At 48.6% G+C, this 17,500-nt stretch overlaps 2 protein-coding genes across 3 annotated transcripts in view; both read left to right on the top strand.

Annotated features, from left to right (window-relative positions):
• Positions 1-14,128, top strand: part of phka1a (phosphorylase kinase, alpha 1a (muscle)) — a 21,312-nt gene extending 7,184 nt beyond the window's left edge. The window contains exons 10-32 of one of the 2 annotated variants that reach the window (XM_084452245.1): positions 8-130; positions 3,246-3,341; positions 3,497-3,604; positions 3,869-3,947; positions 4,141-4,275; positions 4,428-4,537; positions 4,767-4,911; positions 5,098-5,176; positions 5,513-5,682; positions 6,310-6,498; positions 7,040-7,134; positions 7,455-7,597; positions 8,384-8,537; positions 8,799-8,957; positions 9,263-9,392; positions 9,823-9,924; positions 10,082-10,203; positions 11,050-11,085; positions 11,435-11,479; positions 11,788-11,949; positions 12,167-12,220; positions 12,390-12,590; positions 12,832-14,128. In XM_084452245.1, the coding sequence (XP_084308371.1) occupies positions 8-130; positions 3,246-3,341; positions 3,497-3,604; positions 3,869-3,947; positions 4,141-4,275; positions 4,428-4,537; positions 4,767-4,911; positions 5,098-5,176; positions 5,513-5,682; positions 6,310-6,498; positions 7,040-7,134; positions 7,455-7,597; positions 8,384-8,537; positions 8,799-8,957; positions 9,263-9,392; positions 9,823-9,924; positions 10,082-10,203; positions 11,050-11,085; positions 11,435-11,479; positions 11,788-11,949; positions 12,167-12,220; positions 12,390-12,590; positions 12,832-13,005 (2,811 nt within the window). In that variant the 3' untranslated portion in view covers positions 13,006-14,128. Of the gene's footprint in view, positions 1-7; positions 131-3,245; positions 3,342-3,496; positions 3,605-3,868; positions 3,948-4,140; positions 4,276-4,427; positions 4,538-4,766; positions 4,912-5,097; positions 5,177-5,512; positions 5,683-6,309; positions 6,499-7,039; positions 7,135-7,454; positions 7,598-8,383; positions 8,538-8,798; positions 8,958-9,262; positions 9,393-9,822; positions 9,925-10,081; positions 10,204-11,049; positions 11,086-11,434; positions 11,480-11,787; positions 11,950-12,166; positions 12,221-12,389; positions 12,591-12,831 lie in introns of those variants that run through there. The other variant, XM_084452246.1, reaches the window with a different exon arrangement.
• A 431-nt stretch (positions 14,129-14,559) lies between these two features.
• Positions 14,560-17,500, top strand: part of hdac8 (histone deacetylase 8) — a 12,460-nt gene continuing 9,519 nt past the window's right edge. The window contains exons 1-3 of the mRNA XM_084451618.1: positions 14,560-14,694; positions 14,876-14,928; positions 15,078-15,208. Coding sequence (XP_084307744.1) covers positions 14,581-14,694; positions 14,876-14,928; positions 15,078-15,208 — 298 coding nt within the window. The 5' untranslated portion in view covers positions 14,560-14,580. The remainder of the gene's footprint in view (positions 14,695-14,875; positions 14,929-15,077; positions 15,209-17,500) is intronic.

Here is a 17,500-nt window from a genome sequence, read left to right as displayed (position 1 = left end):
CTCTCAGGACCCTAACCGTCTGTACTACGAGTCGGCCGAGCTGAAGCTGTTTGAGAACATCGAGTGTGAGTGGCCCCTCTTCTGGACCTACCTGATCCTGGACGGCATCTTCATCAACAGCCCTGAACAGGTAGGTGTGTGTGTGTGTGCGTGTGTGTGTGTGTGTGTGTGTGTGTGTGTGTGTGTGTGTGCGTGTGCGTGTGCGTGTGCGTGTGCGTGTGCGTGTGCGTGTGCGTGTGCGTGTATGGGGGGTGGAAAGTGCCACTTATTTGCTAACTGAGCAGACACACGTGACGAACGTCCCCACGTGACCACGTGTGCTATTCACTAACGTAGCTAACCCAGCAAACGCTCGTCAGGGCCGGGAGTACTTGAGCACGTGTGCTATTCGCATACGTAGCTAACGTCGCTACGTGAGCACTTGTGCTACAGTAGGACCCCACTCATCCGAACCCAACGGGACCGCAGGTCGTTCGTATCTCTGAAATGTCCGGATGACTGGAACATATGTTAAAATGCACCAAATTCAATAAGTGGTGTACTTGTTTCATATAGACTCATAATAGACCAATAAATACCCTTAATTACTTGTGAAAATGCATCAAAATTGCAATCAAATAGCCAACTAAACTCATATAGGCCAGTAGCCTATAATAAAATAACCGAATTTCCACTTGAGTGCGTGCTTTGATCAAATACAGTACTTTATTCTCAAATGAGGCTTACGCTGTATCGATAGGCTACTGTATTCGCAGAACAACATGGTATAGCCTAAAACAACCCAACATTAGAACAATTAGAGCAAATGATAATCAATAAATAAATAAATGAAATGACAGACAAGTTGTCGTGTCTTAGGCTATTGTAGCCTAAAAGAAAGTCTCTAAAACAACAGATGTAGACTAACGTGGCCTAGGCTGTAGGCTATTATTTAACAAATACAGTAGGTCTAGTAGGCTAATCTACATGCTCACAACACGTCTGTGTTCCTGAAGTCCATTAACTGGGAACGAAAAATGACTCGATGCTGCTCTGCTTCAGGTTGCTGACGCGCTTTCTGGTACCAAGGAATGCAGCTCTCGCGCAGCAGACTCGTTTGCGTTTTGCGCTCGACATTAGAAGAAATGAAACGTGACAGTAGACTACAGCCTACAGGCAACATGTAGGTCTACATACAGTTCTGTTTTTATTCACAGAAGGGTACAGTACTGTAATGAAAAGCCCACCAGTAACCAGATAGCAGGCAAAAAAAATGGTGCGTTCGTTTGTGGTCGGACGTGGCAAGTCGCAAGTGGCAAAATACCTCCCTCCGACCTGTGTGCATTCGAGCTATAGCGAATGATATGATGATGATATGATATTGACATCAGCCGGCAACTGGGGGCTGAGAAACATATCCGAATTTGCGACGAGGAAGTGCGAGTTCAATTTGCCACCTCCCAGTTATAAACGAACGCACCATATACCCTGGCATAAGTGCGCTTTTTCATAACCATAGCAACCATTGCTTTATTGTACAAAGACTCAGTAAACTGTAAAAAGACAAGTTCAAGTTGGATTAGAGAGCTGTTGCTGATCGCGCCAAAAAGTATGTTTCCATACACAGCCTACCCATTCAGACCAGAGATTGAATCTGACATGGTGGTAGTGTCGCCTACTTCATTGTAGGAATAATAAGTATGGCTACAACTACACACAGGCCACAAAATACAATAACAAAATACAGACAACAGCGGCCACTAATGATTTTCTTTTCATTTTGGTATCAGGGCTTTTTCCAGGACTGTCAAATACGCCTATAGACAAAGGCTATCCGATTAATAAATGCACGGCACTAAACTTCTGGTATATACAGTATGTATAACGTGTTAGGCCTAGCCTAAGCTTACTTTAGTGCACAGCAAACTGCCTTTGCCCTTTAGGTCTTTATTGTTGTTGTTATTATTTTACTATGTCGAATGATTTGCCTGTTTGTGTGCTGCGCGCACCATTGCATTCCTGTACCCTCATTTATTTAATGTATTTCGTTAGATAAAAACGAATAATGTAGGCCACAACTAGGCTACACACATAGGATATAGATAAAATGTAGTGTAAAACGAAATAATAAAAAAACAGCGTAAAACGCAGACCGCGGTTGAAATCTATCAATTTGAACGCTCAGGATAATTCCTAACCGTGACAGCCCTATGGTTGACAAGTAGGCTAGTCATATTGAACAATACACTTTTATTTTGCCAATGAGCCTACTTCACAATATACTACGAATTTTCTTTCGGCCCATGGTGCATAACACAGATGGAGACATATTAGACAGGATGCAGGGACAATGTAAATAAATATAACACCAGTGAGTTAGCTACTACCACAGCACTTGGCGTGGCTGGAGAACATAAGCTAAGCCAAATGACGGTGGCAATAATAATATAACATAATTTATCTTGTCAGCAACACACAGTAAGCACAATAGTAGGAATAATAACATATATTAACCAGGTTATCTGTTAGTAGCCTGCTATTATTTAGGCTCAATAATCTAACGTTAAGTTGTCATATCACTGATCTCCCTGGACGGAGGCTGGCTAGCCATATCAGAGCTAACAAGACAACTAGCAGCTTAAGTACCCTGATGGTGACGGCGACGTTCCTCAATACCACTCGTGGTCAAGTAGCGACGTCAGCTACGTTCGCAATACCACTCGTGGTCAAGTAGCGACGTTCGTCAGGTTTGTCTTCTCAGTTAGCAAATCCACACGGGCCATAATTACGGGAGCAAACGAGAGCCACGCGAATGCCGCGACCCATGCACACATTGCTGACTTACTTCAGGCCGCCGCCGTCGCTAGGACAAAATGTCGTGAGTCACGTCAGTCCTCCTATCAAATACAATGGGAGTCGAATGGATTTCACTCACGTAAACACGTACGTTTGTCAGCTCCGTATGCAGCTCAGTTCGCTCCGTGCGGTAAGAAATGGCACATTTCACCCCCCATAGTGCGTGTGCGTGTGCGTGCGCGTGCGTGTGTGTGTGTGTGTGTGCGCGTGTGCGTGTGTGCGCGCATGCATTATCATATATGATCTAGGCCATATATGGGCCATATACGGGCTTATAAGTGCCGAATCCAGATCGGCTTGCTATCTGGCTGAGAACCGCAGCGAGGACGTTCCTAGCGGGTTATGAAGGCCTTGTGAACACCCATAATCCCTTGCTAACAGGTGTGCTGCGTCTCCTCCCCCGGCCGCAGGTGCAGGAGTACCAGGAGGCGCTGGAGGGGATCCTGATCAAGCAGAAGGACGGGATCCGCCTGCTGCCAGAGCTCTACAGCGTCCCGGCACACAGAGTACGGACGCTTCCGGAAGCTTGTTTATTTACTCCGGTGTCAAAGTTCTACACCGCCAAATGGTACATTGACTGTGTGTTTATTGACCGAGAACTCCGGGGTTGTGTGCGTGTGTGTGTGTGTGTGTGTGTGTGTGTGTGTGTGTGTGTGTGTAGGTGGATGAGGAGTATGTGAACCCTCACACAGTGGAGAGAGTCCCGATGGGGAAGTGTCCTCTGAAGTGGGGGCAGTCTCTCTACGTCCTGGGGAGCCTGCTGGCTGAGGTGAGACACACACACACACACACACACACACACACACACACACACACACACACCCTCATACACCCTCATACACTCCTCACAGTCACACTCACTCTCCTCATACTCTCTCTCACACACACACTCTCATACACTCCTCACAGTCACACTCACTCTCCTCATACTCTCTCTCTCACACACACACACACACACACACACACACACACACACACACACACACACACACACACACACACACACTCCTCACCTCCTCTCTGTGAGTTGCAGGGTTTCCTGGCCCCCGGAGAGATCGACCCTCTGAACCGCCGTCTCTCCACGATCCCCAAACCCGACGTGGTGGTTCAGGGTGAGCCCTTAAAGGGACATTTCACCTTTTAACACATCCTTTTTCCCCCCTCTCCTATAGAACAACCACTCATCATTTTCTTTGTCAGTTGCCATACAAAATCTTTTGAGTTTAACGGTCAAAACTACAAAAAAAATCTCTCGTTGTGTCCGCCGAGTCTGACGGTCTGACCCCGGGGTTCCCTGTCCTCCAGTGTCCATTCTGGCCGAGAACGAGGACATCAAGGAGCTGCTGGTGAAGCACGGCATCGAGGTGGAGACGGTCGCCGACATCCGGCCCATCCACGTCCAACCCTCCCGGCTGCTCAGCCACATCTACGCCCGCCTGGGTACGGTTAACGTTACCTAACGCCCCTGACCTTAACCCGGTCCGGTGATCCTGGCTCCGGGGGTATCTTTTTTCGTCGGTACTCTCTCCGTCTGAACCCTATCCCCCGGCCTCCTCCTCCTCCTCCTCCTCCTCCTCCTCCACCCCCCCCAGGTCGTAACCAGAGGCTGGGGTTGACGGGGAGGCCCTACAGGAGGATGGGCGTCCTGGGGACCTCCAAGTTCTACATCATCAGGAATACCATCTTCGCCTTCACCCCCCAGGTGAGTGGCTCTCTCGGTCACGCTGATCCTAGCATAGAGACCCCCAACCGAGGGCTTAGAGACTGGCTCGGTCACTCTTAGCTCGGTCACTCTGGGGCAGAAAGACTCCCCCAGACGAGGGTTTAGAGACTGGCTCTCTCGGTCTCTCTGGTCCTAGGTTTCTCCCACTCTCTCTCTCTCTCTCTCTCTCTCTCCCCTCCCTCCCTTCCCCCCCCCCCCCCCCCTCCAGTTCATCGACCACCAGCAGTTCTACCTGGCCCTGGACAACCGGATGATCGTGGAGATGCTGCGTACAGACCTTTCCTACCTGTCATCCCGCTGGCGGATGACCGGCAGACCCACCGTCACTTTCCCCATCTCACAGACCATGCTGAGTGAGTAGTGTGTGTGTGTGTGTGTGTGTGTGTGTGTGTGTGTGTGTGAGAGAGAGAGAGAAAGAGAAGGTGTGAGTGTGAGTAGGGTGTGAGTGTGTGTGTGTGTGTGTGTACGAGGGGTGTGTGTGTGTGTAATACTTAGTTTATACCCCCATGTGTGTGTGTGTGTGTGTGTGTGTGTCTCAGCTGAGGACCGCTCCGATCTGGATCCGGCGGTTCTGGCCACTCTGAAGAAGCTCCAGGACGGTTACTATGGGGGCACCAGGTGAGCATCACTACTGTAGATGACCTGTCTGTCTCTCTCTGTGCGAGGGAGGGAGGGAGGGAGGGATGAAGGGAGGGAGGGAGGGAGGGAGGAAGGGATGAAGGAAGGGAGGGAGGGAGGGAGGGAGGGAGGAAGGGATGAAGGGAGGGAGGGAGGGAGGGAGGGAGGGAGGGAGGGAGCGAGCGAGAGGATAGATGAGAAGGACTCACCATATGACTAGCTCCTTTCTTTTCTCTCAGAAATCACAATCTTTCTATCCTCCTCTTCCTCCCCCTCCTCCTCTCCTCCTCCTCCTCCTCCTCCTCCTCCTCCTCCTCCTCCTTCTCCTCCTCCCAGGATCCAGACGGGGAAGCTGTCTGAGTTCCTGACCACTTCCTGTTTCGCCCACCTGGGCTTCCTGGACGGTAAGCCGGCGGGGGGCTTGGCCCGCGAGGACGAGGAGGAGGAGGATGGCGATGGCAGCTGCTTTCGCGACGGCAACATGCTTGACTTGTGCTTTGGTGATGGTAAGAGAGGAAGAGGGGGATGAGGAGGAGGAAGGCGCTGTTTAGTTTTACCTAGCTGAACTTAAAGGGGAACGCCGCTGTCATAGCAGGTTTAGCTCAAATGTCCACACCAACATTTAACCGATCCGTGCAGTAGTAAGATAGCTCCTAATGGAGGTCTATGGGCCTCTGCTAAAAACTATGATAAACATAACCTAACCTCCTCCTCACCCCGTGCCCTCTTCCCGTGACGTCACGCCGTGAGGGCACCCCTGTCGTACCCGACGGCCTCGCCGCGGTCCCCGTGCGACCGGCCTCGCCGCCAATGGCTGCCGAGTGACCGTTCCTCGAGGCATCGTTTGCTTCTCGACGGACACCTACTTAAGTTGTCTGAAGAGTGCAGCAAGAGGACGGCGGTTTTGCTCAAAAGCATGTCCGCCAAAACCCTTTCCGGGGGTTTTGAGGCCTCACGGCGTCACTTGCACGTTGCTCGTTTTGACTCGCCGCACCGAGCCCGATGACGTTTCACAGGTGACTCGCACGCCTAGGTACACAGGTAGGTTTAGCGTCGAGAAGCCTGCGGTTTGTTTAAATCTTATCTTTTACCTTCTGTCCACTCCTTCCTCTCGGCCGTTTGACCTCCCCCAGCCTCCCCCCCGGAGGCCGACGACCTCTCCGTGTACCTGGACCGCCTGATGGTCACCACGTCCACCCCGGAGAGACGGCAGGTCGAAGGTCAGCGGCAGCAGGGCGGCCTGGTGAAGTTCAAGGCGGCCGCCGCAAAAACCAGAGAGATGGTGTCCCTGGTGCACAAGGCCCAGGACCTCGACATCAGCAGTGAGACAGCGCGCCGACACCCGTTACTGACACCCTAGGTAGGGCCCGGTGATTTCCGTGGAGGCGGAGATCGCGGACGGAATAACAGGATCAGGTCATAAAGATGGAATCGACTGTAGAACGCGGAATATTCCGGAATTTTCCATAATTCGGCTATAATTGATAAACATAAACAAATGTGGTAGCCTACTTAGTGAAAGATGGCTGAGGGCCTCATCTGCCTTGATAAGAGTGGAATATTGCATCATTACAAATTGACATTTTCATCTCTTTCTGGTGGAAAAATGACCGTAAATCGTAAAACACCGTATTCAGAAAAATTAAAACAAAAATCGGAATTTGGGAAAGAATAAAATGGATTTCATAGGGCCCTACCTACAGTAGGAGAACATGTCAGCCACTGATTACTTCAGATTGAACTTGCTTACTGGATACTGTCACTAATTTTCATGGCAGTAAATGTTCTTGACTCTCTCATCTCTCCGTTTCTTTCTCTCCTCCTCTTCCTCTCATTCTCTCTCTCTCTCTCTCTCTCTCTCAGATATTCACATGTATCTCCCCACCAAGCTGTTCCGTTCTCCTCAGATCCCCCTCAACCTGCACCTCACTGAGTCCCCGGGACCACAGACCAGCCAGGTGTGTCTCCATCCTGTTCTCCCACTCCCTCTCTCCCTCTCTCCTCCCTCCGTCTCCCTCCATCCCTCCCTCCACCCCCCCCCCTCTCTCCCTCTCTCCCTCTCTCCTCCCTCCATCTCTCCCTCTCTCCCTCTCTCGTCCCTCCGTCTCTCCCTCCCTCCCTCTCTCCGTCCCCCCCCCTCTTCTCTCCTAGGTGGTTGTAACAGACAGCGATATTCCCAGGGACGCCAGCAGTGATGGACTATAACACTCCACCCCTCCCTCTCTCTCTCTCTCCCTCCCTCCCTCCCTCCCTTCCCCCCTCCCTCCCTGTCTCCTAGGCCCCCCAGGTGGTGGTGACAGACAGCAGCATCCCCCGGGATGCCAGCGGGGCGATCGACCACTCTGCCCTGGTCCAGCTGCTGAACGACACACACAGCCTCCAGGACCAGGCCGACATCCTCTACATCCTCTACAAAGACAAGTTAGTACATCTCCTACATCCTCTACAAAGACAAGTTAGTACATCACCCCAACATCCTCTACATCCTCTACAAAGATAAGTTAGTACATCTCCTACATCCTCTACAAAGACAAGTTAGTACATCACCCCAACATCCTCTACATCCTCTACAAAGACAAGTTAGTACATCACCCCAACATCCTCTACATCCTCTACAAAGACAAGTTAGTACATCTCCTACATCCTCTACAAAGACAAGTTAGTACATCTCCTACATCCTCTACAAAGACAAGTTAGTACATCTCCTACATCCTCTACATCCTCTACAAAGACAAGTTAGTACATCTCCTACATCCTCTACAAAGACAAGTTAGTACATCACCCCAACATCTTCTACATCCTCTACAAAGACAAGTTAGTACATCACCCCAACATCACGCTCCCTCTCTCTCTCTTTCTCTCTCGCTCTGGCTCTCTTTCTTTTTCTCTCTCATTCTTTCTTTCTCTCTTTCTTTTTTATCTCTCTATCCCCCTTCCTTTCTTTCTTTCTTTCTTTCTTTCTTGCTCTCTCTCTTTTTCCCTCTCTCTTCCTTTCTCTCTCTCTCTTCCTTTCTCTCTTTTTCTCTCTTTCTTTCTCTCTCTTTCTCTGTCTTTCTTTCTCTCTTTTTTTCTCTCTGTCTCTCTGTGCTATCTCTGTATTTCCGTTCGGCTCTGTTTTTCTTCATCGTTTTTCTGACTGTGTGTGTGCGTGTGTGTGTGTGTGTGCGTGTGTGTGCGTGTGTGTGTGTGTGTGTGTGTGTCCTCCAGGGGGATGGACTGGGACACTCGTCTGCATGGGAGGGGCAGCACGGTCCGGTCCCTGCTGACGGAGCTGTACGGGAAGGCCGGAGACCTCAAACACTGGGGACTCATACGCATGATCTCTGGCATACTCCGCAAGAAGGTGGAGGAGCTGGACTGGGTGGGTAGAACACACACACACACATACTCTCCCACACACACATACACACACACAAACAAACAAACACATTGTCCTTTGTTTTGTTTTTTCATTGTTATATAACAGTAATAATAATAATCATTGCTGTTATATAACAATGAAAGAACAAAACAAAAGGACAATTTGTTTGTCCACACACACACACAATGATTTTCCACAAGCCGCTTCCGATTGGTCGAGGCTCATCCCCATTCCCGTTCTGATTGGTCTGTGTGCCTCCAGGCCTGCTCTGATTTGCTGGCCCACCAGAAGCACCTGACGGTCGGCCTGCCCCCGGAGCCCCGGGAGAAGACCATCACCGCGCCCATGCCCCCCGACACGCTGGCCGACCTCATCGACGAGGCCAGCGAGAACAACATCACTATAGCTATACTGACGCGGGTGGGTGGGACACACGCACGCACGCACACACACACACACACACACACACGCACACACACACACACACACACACGCCATTCTCAAAGGCCCATTCACCCTCCTCTCCCTCCTCTCTCCCTCTCCCCCTCCGCTCTCTCCCTCCTCTCCTCCCCTCTCTCCTTCTCTCCCCCCTCCTCTACCTCCTTTCTCTCTCCTTCCTCTCCTTCCCTCTTCCTCCTCCCCCTCTCCCTCTCTCCCCCTCCCTCCCTCCCTCCCTCCCTCTCTCTCCCTCCTTCTCTCCCTCCTCCCTGTCTCTCTCCCTCCAGGAGATCATTGTGTTCCTGGCGATGAACATCAGGACCCAGCCCAGCCTGTTCACTGAGATGTTCAGACTGAGGATTGGCCTCATCATCCAGGTCATGGCTACAGAGCTGGCGCAGTCCCTCAACTGCTCAGGTAGAGAGAGAGAGAGAGAGAGAGAGAGAGAGAGCTTGCCCAGTCCCTCAACTGCTCAGGTAGAGAGAGAGAGAGAGAGGAACTTCATTAATTGTATACTTAATTTGTTTTCTCATGTAATTATTGAATTGTATTCTTGATGATTTGGCAATACTGGTCACCTGACATTCATGCCCATAAAGCATATTGAATTAGAGAGTAGAGAGAGAGAGATGGTCCAGTCTCTCAACTGCTGAGAGAGAGAGAGAGAGAGAGAGCTAGCTTGGCCAGTCCCTCGACTGTTCAGGGAGGGAGGGAGAGAGGGACTCTTCATCCATCATGGCAATGGAGCTGGCCCCGCATCACTCAATGATGGGGGAAGAGAACGAGTGAGGGAATGATTGAATAGGCCTTTGTGTGTGTGTGTGCGTGTGTGTGTGTGTGTGTGCAGGAGAGGAGGCTACAGAGAGTCTGATGAGCCTGAGCCCCTCCGAGCTGAAGAACCTGTTACATCACATCCTGTCCGGGAAGGAGTTCGGAGTGCAGAAGAGCGGTAAGTCACTCCGCCAGTCACTTCCTTCAGCTCCCTCCCTCTCACTTCCTGTTTCCTGTCTCCTCGTCCTGCTCTTCGCCTACAAGTCACCTCTGACATGGACTGTGTGTGTGCGCGCACGTGCGTGTGTGTGTGTGCGCGCTCCCTCCCTCCCCAGTGCGGTCCACTGACCAGTCCACCGGCGCCAGCCCGGCCATCTCCATCCACGAGGTGGGCAACGTGGGCGCCACCAAGAGCGAGCGGGCGGGCATCAGCAAGCTGAAGAGCGACATGAAGATGGTGAGGGGACGCCGGTCCTGAACGTTAGCGGGGCGTCCGACCGCCGCCGCCGTCCGCCGTTCCGGTTGAAACGCAAAACGGGCGGCAACAGCAGCGTCTCGCATGTCTTAACCTGGAGGTTCACATATGCTCAGGATATACCTATGTACATTGACCTTCTATGTGTATATACCCAACATATACCTATGTACATACACCTTGTATGTGTATATACCCAGCATATACCTATGTACATACACCATGTATGTGTATATACCCAACATATACCTATGTACATACACCATGTATGTGTATATACCCAGCATATACCTATGTACATACACCTTCTATGTGTATATACCCAACATATACCTATGTACATACACCTTGTATGTGTATATACCCAACATATACCTATGTACATACACCTTCTATGTGTATATACCCAACATATACCTATGTACATACACCTTGTATGTGTATATACCCAACATATACCTATGTACATACACCTTGTATGTGTATATACCCAACATATACCTATGTACATACACCTTGTATGTGTATATACCCAACATATACCTATGTACATACACCTTGTATGTGTATATACCCAACATATACCTATGTACATACCCCTTGTATGTGTATATACCCAACATATACCTATGTACATGCACCTTCTATTTGTATATACCCAACATATACCTATGTACATACACCTTGTATGTGTATATACCCAACATATACCTATGTACATACACCTTGTATGTGTCTATACCCAACATATACCTATGTACATACACCTTGTATGTGTCTATACCCAACATATACCTTTCTACATTCAGAGTGCTTTTTCCTTTACAGCTGGAACACAGGTTGTCTTTGACGGAGACCAGTAAGGTGATGTTATGGAAGATTATAAATCACTCTGTTGGGTGCTGATTCAACGCATGCGAACATCACAGAGCAGTCCCGTAGCGGTCACTTATTGGTCGATCAGGGCGGTGATTCACGGAGTGTGTGGTATCACGTTGTACGCTCGTGATAATTAGACAGTAATTGGTCTCTAATAAGGGAAGTTGGGGGGTGTTTTATTCACCATGATGACTCACGGTCATACTGTAGAGTTGTGTGCGTGCGTGCGTGAGTGTGTTCTTGCGTGTGTGAGTGTGCTTGCGTGTGTGAGTTTGTGCGCGTGTGTGAGTGTGTGTTTCTGAACTCATGTCCTCTTCTCTCTCTCCTCCCTTAGAATATACCCTCACATTCTCTGGACATCGAACACATAGAGTCTGGGGTAGGAGTCTCTCCATCTCTCTCTCAATCTCTCTCTCCATCTCTCTCTCTCTCCATCTCCCTCTCACCATATAACTCAACAGTCAGTGATCAGTTCGGCCGAGTTCTGCCAACAGCGATCCAAACTAGCCACAAACATTCCAGTCTATAAAGAAGTTCCCCCGATTGTTCTGCGTTCCGGAACAACCTGGGAAACGTTCTTCTCGGAACTTGCCCGTCAGTTCTAGAACATTCTCTTTAAGTTGCCGGAAACGGGCCGTGGGGGGGGGTTCTGACCCGGCGCGTTCTGTGTGTGTTCCGGTGTGCCAGAGGTACCGGATGCCGTCCATCGACTCCCTGGAGGCGCCGACGAGCGCGCCCTCCGCCAGGGACACGCGGCACGGCCAGTGGCTACGGCGCCGGCGTCTGGACGGGGCGCTGAACCGGGTCCCTGTTGGCTTCTACCAGAAGGTCTGGAGGATCCTGCAGAAGGTACCGAGCGATCCGGAACGTTCCACCGTAGGATGTTTAATCCGGACACGGGAACGCGCGCACGCACTCAGATATTCCTCTCGTGAAAGTGGACTCATAGCTAATGTGGATTTCAGTTACATTTTAGTCAGACGGTTTGTTAATGTCCGAGAACGCGATCTGAGGTGAAAGAACGGGCGAGAGAACCGCGTTGACGTTGGCGTGTTTTCTCTCGCAGTGCCACGGTCTGTCCATAGAGGGCTTCGTCCTCCCCTCGTCCACCACCAGGGAGGTAAGGACACCAACTCTGTCCCTCTGCTGTCCTGATGGACAGTGACACACTTGCAGGGAAAGATCTACAGTTAGTTCTCTCCCTCTCTCCCTCTCCCTCTCCCTCTCTCTCTCTCTCCCCCCCCCCCCCCCTCCCCCCCTCTCCCCCCCTCCCCCCCTCTCCCCCCCAGATGACCCCTGGTGAGATCAAGTTTGCGGTCCACGTGGAGACGGTCCTGAACCGCGTGCCCCAGCCGGAGTACCGCCAGCTCCTGGTGGAGGCCATCCTGGTCCTGACCATGCTGGCCGACGTGGAGATCGACTCCATCGGCAGCATCATCCACGTGGAGAAGATCGTCCACATCGCCAACGACATGTTCTACAAGGACCAGGTGGGGGTGTGGCTTCATTGCGCCGTTTCCTCCTCTCTATCTTTCTCTCTTTCTCTCTCTATCTCTCTTTCTTACTTTCTTACCTTCTTTCTTTCTTTCTTTTTTTCTTTCTATCTCCCTCTGTTTCTTTTTGTCGTTCTGCCTTTCTTTCTCTATCTCCCTCTCTATCTCTCTCCCTCTAACCCTATCTAACCCCTACCTATCTCACTTTTCTCTCAATCCCTCCCCCCCCCCCTCACAGAAGGACCTGGGGGCAGAGGAGCACATCCTGGAGAGGGACCCGTCCACCGGCGTGTGCAGGCTGCTGTACGACAGCGCCCCCAGCGGGCGGTTTGGCAGTATGACGTACCTCTCCAAGGCCGTGGCCTTGTACGTACAGGACTTCCTGCCCAACGGGGCCTGTGCTCTGCAGTGAGACACACACACACACACACACACACACACACACACATGCATACAGACAAGACAAACATACTCTCACACATGCATAACCTGGGTTTGATCAGATACACTGAAAAGATGTAAACGTCGTTTACAGTTGAAGAGCTGTCAAGAATTATAGATCAGTCCATCCCACTACAGTGCTCTTGAATTGTTTAACTGTATTTAAATCATGGTTGAGTTACTAATATTTCTATTTTGTTTTTCTGCTTGTGTTTTTATTTTTGTCCTTTACGGCCCGAGTGTGTTTGTATTTTTGGGGAGATTGAGAATTTGCCTTACCTCAAACGCCTTAACACCGTAGCACTTAGCACGAGGTAAGTTCCTCTGTGCTCTGCAGACCTGGGTCGGCTACGTCAGTCGGTTGCCTCAATGTGTTGGAAAGTAGCTGTTGTTTGTTTGTTTGTTTATCCTCACAGTTGGCACTTGTGGAACTGGTTGATTGGTTTTGTTGCACTGAGTAAGATGAAGCAAGTGAATCCACAATGACAGTGTTTGCAAATGGTATTTGACCAGGTCTGGTGCTTATAACCGCTGTGATTGGTTCACTAGCGCCAAAAATAATACTTGAGCTATGTGGACTTGAGCTTTTTTACAAGCCTACATTTTATAAAGGTTAAGTTAAAAGGGAAAGTTACAAAATTTACACTTTCTATGCATGGAATGTGAAACAATGTGAGATTTACTACTGGCTATAATGATCAGTTTTCAGCTACAGATCGTTAACAGCTATTTGTAGATTTAACAAGTGCAATTTGGAAAAAGGGACATTGATATACAGTATGAGATTGACATTAGTTGATCATTTTTTACGTTCTCGTTTGTCATTTCAAGTTGAATGTGGTTGAATGTCTGTAGACCTCTTTGATGATGGAACCTCATCTAGAATGTATGGAATGTCTAGAATTTAAATTCTAGGGTTCTAGAATGTACATAGATTCTATGCAATGTGATGTCCTGTAGATTTTAGTGGCACATGCCTTCTCAACCTGTGAAACAGATTTGTGGTGGAAAAAAATAAGAATTTCCTGAAAACAATATGCTGTAATTCATTGTGCTCTTGTTTTGATGTAAACTGAATTATTAAAAGCATTTGAACTGTATACATTGTCATATCACATTACACGTCTCAATGTTTCAAAATTGAGTGGCAGTTAAGTCCCGTTTCAGCTCCAGATGGCAAAAATGAACTATAACTCCCAGAATGCTATTTGGCCTTGTCCCACCGTATTGTGAGGTCCGTCAGGAAGCGAGATAATTTCGATCACCACGAAATGTCCTGAATCGTGAGGAATGTAACTTTTTAAAAAGCAATACTACATATTTGTTTCATTTAGACATGAAAACGATTAGGCTTACTCTATTCACACGTAAGCGTTTTATCTCACTTTCACCATCTAAGCAGAGCGAGTATCAACTATATCCGGGGAATGTTGATAGTGGGACACCATCGTTCACAACTGGAGAAACGGAGTAGCCAGAAATCTTGAACATCATTATTCCTAATATTTCTCGTTTTTCCTCAACTGTCCAAGTTAACAAAACATAAATGAGTTACAAAGGAGACTCTGACGATGACTTTCGTATCAAACGCAAAGTCGCTTATATTTACAGTCCGCAGTACATCGAGACCTGCGACTCACTATCAAAAGTACCTAATCGGGTGAGTTGAATGAACGGGGATGCTGGCTAGCACGCTAGTTTGCCAGATAGCTATAATCATATCAAATATATTGTATAGACTGAGAATCTATGTTGTAGCTATTGTATTTGTCAATGAATGCCATTCATTTTCCAATAGTTTGTTATAAATGCTCCTAGTAAAATTGTTTTTATTCACACAGGCGAGTATGGTCCATTCACTCATAGAAGCCTATGGATTATTAAAATACATGAGGTAAGTTAAGTTTGTTACGTTAGCTAGCCAGGCTAGTGATCTGAAGACAAGTTAGCCAGCTAGCTTTTGAAGCAAAACTGCACATAATTCAGCCAGCTACAGCGATGATGGCCATTTATGTGTGTGTGTGTCCGTCCATCCATCTCCAGTGTTGTGAAGCCTCATGTCGCCACCATCGAGGAGATGGCCAAGTTCCACACAGACGCCTACCTAGAACACCTCCACAAGATCAGCCAGGACGGCGACAACGACGACCCCCAGTCGGGGGACTTCGGCCTGGGTGAGAGGAGAGGAGAGGGCCGGGGCATCAGGAGCTTGGGATGGAGCAGCAACACTGTTCACTCATGGCAGAGGGAGTAATGTGCCTGTACTATAGAGACAATGAGAAAGGGGGAGGTGAAAGATTGAGGATGGAGGTAAGGAATTGTGTGTATGTCTGATATACACTATATTGCCAAAAGTATTCACTCACCCATCCAACAGATGACAGAGCAGGGTCAGCGGATGCTGAGGCGCATAGTGCGCAGAGGTCGCCAACTTTCTGCAGAGTCAATCGCTACAGACCTCCAAACTTCATATGGCCTTCAGATTAGCTCAAGAACAGTGCGTAGAGAGCTTCATGGAATGGGTTTCCATGACCGAGCAGCTGCATCCAAGCCATACATCACCAAGTGCAATGCAATGCGCCAGATGTAGTGGTGTAAAGCACGCCGCCACTGGTCTCTAGAGCAGTGGAGACGCGTTCTCTGGAGTGACGAATCACGCTTCTCCATCTGGCAATCTGATGGACGAGTCTGGGTTTGGCGGTTGCCAGGAGAACGGTACTTGTCTGACTGCATTGTGCCAAGTGTGAAGTTTGGTGGAGGGGGGATTATGGTGTGGGCTTGTTTTTCAGGAGCTGGGCTTGGCCCCTTAGTTCCAGTGAAAGGAACTCTGAATGCTTCAGCATACCAAGTGATTCTGGACAATTCCATGCTCCCAACTTTGTGGGAACAGTTTGGGGATGGCCCCTTCCTTTCCAACATGACTGTGCACCAATGCACAAAGCAAGGTCCATAAAGACATGGATGAGTGAGTTTGGTGTGGAAGAACTTGACTGGCCTGAACAGAGTCCTGACCTCAACCCGATAGAACACCTTTGGGATGAATTTGAGCGGAGACTGCGAGCCAGGCCTTCTCGTCCAACATCAGTGTCTGACCTCACAAATGCTCTTCTGGAAGAATGGTCAAAAATTCCCATAAACACACTCCTAAACCTTGTGGAAAGCCTTCCCAGAAGAGTTGAAGCTGTTATAGTGGCAAAGGGTGGGCCGACGTCTATGGATTAAGAATGGGATGTCACTTAAAGGAGTAGTAAAGGGAAAATGCATGTTTAGCCCTGTTTTAAGGTTACTTATGATCATATACAATGGTTCAGATCAAAACGTTGACAAAACTAGCACTTTTGAGAAAGTCTGATAATTGCTCTACCACCGTTTTGGTCATACAATTGATGTGGGTGGGCACCGTGAAAAATCATTCAAAAAACATGTTAAACTCTCAATTTCAAAGAGAAGAAACTCATCAAGGTGTTAGTTGGCGTTCTGACATATAATTCGCCATAAAGTAAGATTCTAGTTCATCTGGAAAGGCTTTTTAAAATATTTAGCATAGAACTATTTAGTCGCAGCACATACGTGTGTAAACTTCCGCAAACTAGGTAGCCTAGCAACATAAACAATAACAATAGCTACCGTAAGTAGTTCCGCTTCCTGAATCCCCTCTGCGGATTGATCAACACATCTACAACGGTCGCTTCAATACAAGTCAATGGATTTCATAAAATGCTCATTAAAACCCTACAGGATTCATACTTTGCGGCGAATTTGATGTCAGAACACCAACGGACACCAATCAGTGAGCTTCTTGTCTTTGAAATCGAGAGTTTAACATGTTTTTTTTCAAGATGCACACCCACATCCATTGTATGACCAAAACGGTGGTAGAGCAATTATCAGACTTTCTCAAAAGTGCTAGTTTTGTCAACGTTTTGATCTGAACCATTGTATATGATCATAAGTAACCTTAAAACTGGGCTAAACATGCATTTTCCCTTTACTACTCCTTTAAGTTCATATGCATAAAGGCAGATGAGCGAATACTTTTGGCAATATAGTGTATATTGTGTAGACTGAGAAGCTGTGTTGTAGCTATTGTCTTGGCTGTTGTCAGAGACTGCATTTAACTTCTGGACATGAACGTAGTAGTGCAGTAGCGTAGTTAGCGTAGCCTACGTAGTGTATCAGCGGAACAACTCTCATGGGTCTGGCGTTGAGACTAGGTTACGAGTAGCTGTAATCAGTAGCTGTAATCGGGCTGCTTCAGTGCTAAGTGCTAATCCTTTGCCACTCTTTGGCTCATATGCATGCAGTGTTGTTTTGCTGACACTAGAGGGCGGCCTATCACTGGATCTAAATGACCTCTCAGCAATTGTGGACCAGACAGGGACTGACTGTCAGTGATGAATATCATGTATTTAGTCAACAGGGGTACCTCCTCCTCCTCAGTGTCCATTGTGCTCTTTAACACTGAG

This window comes from Borostomias antarcticus (genome assembly GCF_949987555.1).
Source record: "Borostomias antarcticus genome assembly, chromosome: 17".
Lineage (NCBI taxonomy): Eukaryota > Metazoa > Chordata > Actinopteri > Stomiiformes > Stomiidae > Borostomias > Borostomias antarcticus.
The sequence above is the reverse complement of the archived record's forward strand: the minus strand, read 5'-3'. Positions and strand labels throughout refer to the sequence as shown.